This window comes from Larus michahellis, chromosome 1, assembly GCF_964199755.1.
Source record: "Larus michahellis chromosome 1, bLarMic1.1, whole genome shotgun sequence".
Classification (NCBI taxonomy): domain Eukaryota; kingdom Metazoa; phylum Chordata; class Aves; order Charadriiformes; family Laridae; genus Larus; species Larus michahellis.
This window is the reverse complement of record NC_133896.1, coordinates 52,569,816-52,578,288: the sequence shown is the minus strand read 5'-3', so window position 1 is coordinate 52,578,288 and position 8,473 is coordinate 52,569,816. Positions and strand designations below refer to the sequence as shown.

The 8,473-nt window shown below is 35.9% G+C and overlaps 1 protein-coding gene across 1 annotated transcript in view; it reads right to left on the bottom strand.

Annotated features, from left to right (window-relative positions):
- Positions 1-529: 529 nt before the first annotated feature.
- Positions 530-8,473, bottom strand: part of SCYL2 (SCY1 like pseudokinase 2) — a 36,701-nt gene continuing 28,757 nt past the window's right edge. The window contains exons 12-18 of the mRNA XM_074575854.1: positions 7,868-8,000; positions 5,922-6,040; positions 5,165-5,265; positions 4,345-4,411; positions 4,128-4,217; positions 2,945-3,064; positions 530-2,346 (exon numbers count right to left, since the gene is read on the bottom strand). Of these exons, the coding sequence (XP_074431955.1) occupies positions 1,696-2,346; positions 2,945-3,064; positions 4,128-4,217; positions 4,345-4,411; positions 5,165-5,265; positions 5,922-6,040; positions 7,868-8,000 (1,281 nt within the window). The 3' untranslated portion in view covers positions 530-1,695. The remainder of the gene's footprint in view (positions 2,347-2,944; positions 3,065-4,127; positions 4,218-4,344; positions 4,412-5,164; positions 5,266-5,921; positions 6,041-7,867; positions 8,001-8,473) is intronic.

Sequence of the window (8,473 nt, the reverse complement as noted above, 5' to 3'; positions counted from 1 at the left end):
AGCAGCTATAATACATAAACGATTCTTTAAGAAATATGCTTAATGTTATTACCGCTTAGAACCATGGAAATATAACAAAATACAAGTCACATTTACAGCATAAGGCCCTTTGGTTTCTTAAGCAGCAAATGAAAGAACAATTTCTTCAGTGAAAGGCTTTGAAAAATAAAGCATGTAGGCTTTCCATAAAAAAGGTAACTAGTTCTTTCCTTCTCAAAATAGCCAGCTATAGTCTTCAAAATATTATGTAAGAAAGCTCCTGAAATTCCTAGGAAAGAAAAAGTTAAAATCCAACAGTAGTATCTGACAGAACAGAGATTCTATCATGGGCAAGCTGAACATACACCTACTGGGAAGTAGGAGAAACTACTGTTTGGTTTTCTGGAGAGCTTTATTAAATTTGGAGTAATACAATAAAAAGGATTTGAAATACCTGTGTATTTACCATATATTCTAGAGCTTACAAATCTGTATTTGAGAACTCGCTTCATATTCATCTATCCTTCATAAGGACTTGAGTTAAACCAAATTAAAATGAAATAGTTTATTCTAGTCAAGGCAATTTATGGCACTCTGCTTTTTCACACAACCATGTGCAACTTGCATGAGGCAATCCTTTTCCATCTTCCCAATGCAGCTAAAAATCTACAAAGTAATTCAAGAATATTTCTGTGTAACTAAAGAGTGTGTGCTTAGTTACACAGAACTGCTCAGTTACATAGCTGGGGCAGTCAACACCTGAATTTTACATAGAACATTTTTTTAGGAGGTTCCATAGCTACTCATATTCTTTTTTCACACCAGTTAGAAGCACTATCAAATTAGCCAAACCACTGGACTATGTAATAAATGTGATCATGTCACCACGTGTATTTTAAAATGCTGTCTAAGTGGTACGCTGCTTTTGTTATGGGGCTGGTAGCAAGGATCTGGCATTATAAAACAGGTTGTAAACCAGCATGACCATTGGAGCGGTGTTCTTACTCTGTCCCAAACTAGCACAAAATTTTAAACCATCTTATGCCTCCCAAATCTTGTTGTAGTTTACTACCACATTAATTTTAATTATCATGTAAGAGAAGAAATACAAAATGTTTTCTCTTCTTGCCTCTTACACAGTTACTGGTTAGAGATCTTTCTATGTATGGCTAACATGGCTAACAAAACTTTCTGAGGCAGCGAAAGAACTTGCTTTTTACAAACTGTCATACGGCAAAATGACAGTTCGTGCCAAATTCAGGCAACTCAAATCATCAACAAGAATTTAGCAGACACTGAAAGGACTGGGCTGCAGGACTGCATTCACTAGCATTATTACCCCCTCTGCATTTTTGTTGAACTTAAGAAACAAAATTTTGTAGGAAATTTCACAGGAGTTGATCGAGTACACTTCCGAGTAGTTTTGAAATACTTAGCTACTTCTTTTTTGATTGAATATATGCATCCTACCGTCAGTACTGTGATGCTTGGAAAAGAGACAGGAAATCTTTAGCATGTAAGATGATTTTGCACTTATGCAACTCCACTGCAGTACCAGGTGAATGCGAAATCAAGTCTTTTTTCCAGTGTAAAAGTCTTTACTTTGCTGGGTTGAAAGTTTCGCCAAGTCATGCTTTTACTAATCAAAAAAAGATGTTAATCAGCTTACCCATGATCCAAATTTCATCAATCTTTGAAAGAAGAAAACAAAACATTTTACCCAAAAAGATCTTTTAAGTCATTACTAGCTGAGCTGCTGTTGGTCATTGTGTTTGCTGGTTGTGCAAAGTTCTGAGGAGCAAAGAAAGGATTACCCTGTATACCAAAGCCAGGCTGGCCTATCATGTTCATCTGAGGTCCCAAGACTGAAGCGCTCGCACCTGGGGACCCTTGCGGGGGTACAAACTGATTAACCCACTGGCTTGATTTCTGTTGAGCCAACTGTTTCATGCTAACTTTGGGTTTTTGAGGACCAAAAAGATTATCTAAAGCAGACATATCTGGGGGTCTGTTTTGTTGTGTCAGTGGAGACATTGCAGATGCAGTATTCATAGGACTGTAATTTGGCATGTTGGCAGTTGGTACAATGTTCATCTTGGTTGTCGCTGTTGCACTTGGACCACTGAAGAAATTCTGAGTGGTGGGACCAGCTCCCATACTGAATCCAGCAGTCTGAAAACCCAGATTAGTATTTAGTCCGTTTGTCATATTTCTCTTTGTGTTGTCAATAGGTGATGAAAATCCCATTCCAACACCCATAGGAGGGACAGAAGAGAAGCTGTTTGAAGATGGAACTTTAGCTTTGTTGATAGAATGGCTAGTCAAAGACGACATATTATCTATCAAGGTATCTGTCAAGTCTTTTGTCTGCAAAACACATAAAATGCAGTTAAATGCTACTCTTGTACAAAGACTCTAGCAACAGTCTTCCTCATTGCTCCAGCAGAAGTGGCATTTATTTTTCAGAAATCAGAACTCACTGCATGGAATTGGGCATGAAATGTAAACATACGCAAAAGCAATTAGGTTATTGTTGTTCTTTGCTACTTAGAACTAATTGTTATGCAGCTTTAATTTGACAATTAAGACTATACATGAAGTACTACTGTGACATTTGCTCACATGCCCCATTCCTATCCCCAAGCCCTTTAGATATTTAGTTAATAAACTCTTCGGAGCAAAACCTTTTTTAATATGTGCTTTTTCCTTATCTAGAAGAATGGCCTTACAATAATAATTATTCCTTCGGAAACTCCTGTAATTTAAAAAGTGTGAAATATTGCTAGCGACACAAATGGAAAGCAGATTAAAATTTCTTTTAGTTTTTCTCAGCTATACCACTGTACTATCAGTGAAAACAAAGGGTGACTCACAGGAGAAAAAAAATGCTAAATGCATACAGCACTTGAAAGGAAAAAGCATCACGGCTCCAACAGAAACAGTGCAGCAGTTTGTTCTTTCTCACCTGCTTCACTGGAGGTGTTATTACAGTCGCTTGCGGCACAAGAGGTTGCTGGCTTTTCAGTTTCTGTGCCTGTTCTTGTTCTTTAGCTAACTTTTGCTTCTCTTCAAGTGTAAGCGATGCCTTTAAAGCGGAAAGTACTGACACTAAGTTGCACAGAACGGTTATTCTTACATTGATATTTTTGTTTCATAAATAGCACTGTCATTTCAATATGTGGTAGAACAATATATATTATTTATAAAAAAGAGAAAGTGCAGAAGCACAAAATGTTTATAATATTTATCATATTGTAGTATTATCATACTTAAACGTAATGAGAAATTTGAGCAGATCTCGAATAAAGAGGTATCACAACAAAACCATTTTAGCTTTGTCTTCTTAATGTTGGGCGTAAGAAAAAGTGTTCTTTGCAGGTTTTGTTTTCATACAGCACTTGAGTTAGAACTACAACTGACCGTGGAGTTGGAAAGGGAATTTTATTTTCAGATTGCTCAAGAGGCTTTTCAGGATTTTAACTCTACTTTTGTTAATGATGATCATTTCCCCTTAGCCTAAAATTAGTGAGAGGGCTGATATAACTAGAAATGGAAATGATAAAATGTATGGATTCTGGGAAGCCATCTACATAATTAATAGCATGAAAAGAATTTTACAATAGTTTACGCTTATGTTTAATATTCTGTGTCATGCATGCTTTTTCTTTGCTTCCTGTATTTATACCCATATTGTTCATTTTCACTTATCTTTGAATTGTATAGCAAATGTTAGTCTCTGCTACTACACAGAATTCTATATTTTATCTTCATCTGTGTTTGTAATTTTATCATAAAGTTGCCTATTTTGATTTTCCTACCTAAATCCACTGCTGAAGTTTCAGTTTCATTAAAAGCTATAATTAAGGAGATAGAAAACGACCAAAAACTTACAATCATAATTGCTGCCGACTTTGTACAAAGCTACGTTCAAAGAAAGGCTTTCACTGAAATTCAAGGATATAATTTGAACATTTTTCAGTGGACCTTCACATGTGACTATGTATGGTGCTGTGCTATACAAAAGCAGTTAGGTTTTTCTTTTAAAGCTTTAAATATGATAACTATGTACACATACTCTTTTTGTGCAACCGTATCAGCCTTCTATTAGACAGATGGATGTAATGATTACAAAGCAAAGTAAAACACACCTTTTTCTGTGTTGATGACATCTCATTCTCTTTACTCTCAGATCCACTAGTAAGAAGGTCAGTTCCACTAGTATTAAATACTTTATCAATCTGTTTAAGTTCAAAGAAACAAAACTTAGTTATTTGCAATGTTGTAATTTAAGGTAACATAAATATTGAGTATACGATTTTAAGTTTCAAATTTCTATATGTAACACAATAAAATATTGTCGCTTACCTGATTACTTGTACTACTAGATCTTGCCTCTTCAGATACATTCATTTGGTTAGCTATATCCAAAGATCTATATAGTATAGAGTATACATATTACAAAAACATAACTTTACAGTCACATCCACAACACTAATTCAGGAATGCAGATTATTCTTCTGCATTTAAATAATCAAAAAAATTGCATTATGAGAGCACTGCCATTTTTATAGAATGCCTGTAGGGGACTGGGAAATGTTAATATTCTAAATTGTAAGGGTTTCCTAATGATCATTTCACATGGTCTTAGTTCCTCCTTTTGAGCAGGGTGACACAGAATTTGTGCAGCCCAAGTTAATTTGAGTCAGAAATCTCACCTCATATCGGACTCCATACAATAGCTCTAAATATCTTCAAATATAGCTGCCTTCTAAAAGGCCGCAATGTTTATGTTTCTCCAGCATAGTTTATGTTCTCAACAACTACAGAAAAGCAACTTAGCATATAGAAGCAAGACATAAACTGTACTAGCAGAGCTCAGTATGAACTTTTACATTTAATGAATTAATTAAAAACTATTTACTCAAAATAATAAACCGTGACTGAACTATATAAAAGATTTTACTCTATAAAACCACTGACATCACAATATTATTATAATTGTAGGACTAATAAATCTTTGCTGACAACTATGCTTATTTGAGGTAATTCTCAACTACTGAAGTAAGAATTACCTAGGGTTTTTTATTGATATAGCTAGAGTTTTCTCACGTTTGCTAAAAAATTAACAGAAATTTATCTCCGCTCACTTGTTCCTTCTCTAATACACACGTAAATAAACACTTACTTCTGTTGCTCTTGCATGACATGAAGTTGCTCGAGTTTTGTTTTATGCTCTGCCTCCAATCTATTAAGCATATCTTTTATAACACAAATAAAAGAATTGAACTGTAAAAGAAATATACAAGAAGTTTGGAATTTGCAGTGATGGATTTCAGACGTATAACTTAAAAAGTAGTATCTCATAAAACTTACAATACACAATGTCAGATAAACTGCAGATTTTTAAATAATTTATAATCCACCTTCACTATCTTCCATTAGATACCTAACTGCAAGCAGAGCGTATGCTGAAACAGTGAAAAACATATACTGCTACAAAAAAAGTGGGGCAACCCAGACAAAAAAAAAAACACTCACAGAGGAATATTACCAGATTAATTTAAAAAAAAAAATAATTCTGTGATTGTACTTCTACATTATCTGCAATATTTAAAAACAAGAGCAAGGGATGAAACATTAAGGTTGTACTTCAGCTTTTAACTTGAATTGTAATTATGTTAATAGCTAACTGCTTTTGCAGGATATTTGGAAGATGACAGTATTCATTTTGAAATTTTATACTAGATCAGTTAAATCCACTGAAAAATACAAGCTTTAAACATGCAATTACAGCAATACTGGCAGATTTTTTGGTTTTGTTTGTTTGCTTTTAAAAAAGACATAGACATACAGTAACATACGAATTTTTCCTCTTACAACAGTTTAAATCTATTCTCTTCCAATTTATCAGGAAGAAGCGGGCAACGTAGTGATGTTCCTACCTGATTGAGATTAAGATTGTTCTCAATACTAAGAGGAATCAGATGGGGCAATACTTTTCCTGCAAGCTGTTCTTTGGTGATTCCCAGCTTCTTATGAGTAAACGTACATTTGTAAATACCTGACATAAAACATCAAAAATTGTAAACAATGTGAACAAAGTAGCACTCTCTGTATGTATCAATCATCTGAACATACACTGGCTCTGTGTGCAGATTCATAAAAGCGATATACTCATCTACAACACAAACGTATTATAACAAGAGGCTTTGCTGAAGTTCAGAACAAGAGAAGGGGGGTTTTTTGTGTGTGTGTATGGTTGGACTCGATGATCTCAAAGGTCCTTTCCAACCATGAAGATTCTACGATTCTATGACTTGCAGCTAAGAAACCCTGGTATTAGGCAATGTATTGTCCTGGACAATTATCTGAGAACATGCACCTTTGAACAGATCACGAGCAACTGAGTTATCACAAACTGACAAATTGCCACTGAGAAATTAAACTGCATTAACTAAGGATGTGTTCTCTCCTGGCATACAGAAGTGTCTAGGAGTAACTATCACACTGCTCTCCAATCGCATTTTACAAAGATTCTTACCCAAATGTTTGGGGCTGCATTACACACAGGATCAAAAATCATGCATAATCTATATCTATTCTAAAAACACTGAAAAAAAGAACACTGGCAGGCACGAGGAATCCAGTGTTAAGCCTACAAGTTCTATAATGTTTCTGACAGGATTTCTCTGTCTAAATAGTCCACCTCTGGCGGCAAACACTGAACACAGTAGCACAAAAGAAGAAGAAACTTTCCTCAGCTTCTACGGTTAGTGCTAGAACAGAGTTGTCAGCTGGCCAAAGAAGCTATCACACAGAAGACGGAAGGTAGTATGATTCCAGAAAAAAGGAGAGCACGAGTATATCAAATTGATTTCAGCTTATAATTTCCAAACTAGGGTTCACTTATGCACTGTATCCAAGTAGAATTCAGGAATAATGCCACTAAAGTAAAAGATACACTGTCCCTCCTTCTCAGAGAGCAACCACAAGGCAAAGCTGCAAGGATTAAGGGAAACAGCCAACTTTAAATTAGTACTGATAGATACCCTCTTGCTGATTTTGAGCAAACCGAAATAATGCTACTACCACATATTATCACAGTGTTTACTGAGGGCTGCTGCCAGCAGAGCTCAGCTTGTTACAAATGGTCGTCTGTCTATTACTTTACTGTCAGTAAGAGAAACGGCCACTGCCTTCCAGACTTGGCCACGCAGTCACACCTTTTTCTTGGCAGTGGCTCTGGTCATCTGGTCTCCTTAAGCCCATTCAAGTTGTTAAAATCACACATCCTCAGGCATATAGGCAAGCAACAGAGTGGCAGCAGGAAAGCACAACTGGAGTGAGGCCTCCCCTCCCAGAAGTAACCAGCCATTAGGTTTTGTTAGCTGTTTGGTGAAACCTCATCCAGACTACACTCCATTTCAGTGCAAAGGCAGCCACGTTTGCTTAAACGTCCAACAACATGAGCCTAACAAACCCTGCAGTGAAGAGCAGCAGATTTGTCAGCAATGATTTACAGCATCTGACATGCAAGAGTGGTAAGAGAAGGCAACAGAAACATTTTAAAAGCTCCAGCAGCATCTGCAAGAAGACAGATCCTACACTCTTCTAAGCAAAACAGCCTCTCTGACTGTGGAGTGTACAGTCCATGAAAGTGTCACAGCCCAAGAAGTGCAATAAGTATTCAGAACTGCACTGGGCCTTGAAGACTACAAATATACGTACTAGTGTTCGAAAGTACCAGCAATGCATACGGTAGCTGAAGAGGGGCATACTTAAGAACCAGAAACAGGAAATTTTTAATAGCTGTTTTAGCGATACACTATGTAAACACTATCAATGATAATACAATGTCAAAGCACAGAGAGTTGAAAATATTGATTACCTAAAATTCCCATTAGCACTGCAGGTTCCTTGGATGGAATTTGTTGTAGAAAAGGTAAAATATCATCAAGCACAAACCATTTATCCAAGTACTCCAAAATCTTGCCTAAGCACACTAGTGAGTTTACCCGGACCTGTGAAGTATGACAAGAATTAAACAAACTCTTTACTATATTTTTGCCTAAGAAAAAAAACCCATACAAAACTCACACTTAGAAGAAAACAGATGCTGCTGAAAACTACGACCTTCATATCTGCAAATTCAAGACAAGTTAAAAAACCCCTTTTGTGTCCTGAAAGGAAAATATATATGTAGTTACACAGTCCTCACAAAACCTTGGCTTTTCTGCAGGACAAACACATTCTGGAACAGACTTGAACAATTTTTACAGTATTTTTAGCAACAGTAAGTTGCTAATAACTTGAAAAATGGTTAGAGTAAAAAAGTAAACAGTGCTTTTGTATTTGTAAAAAGTAAAAAAGAAAGGCTCAAAAAGAAATCAAGGCACACCGATGGGCTTTTCTTTAAGGATACAACAGCAGAAAAGCCAAAGTAAATAAGGGTAACAACGTTTTCTGAGGACTGAGAAAGAGGTAAAATTATTAG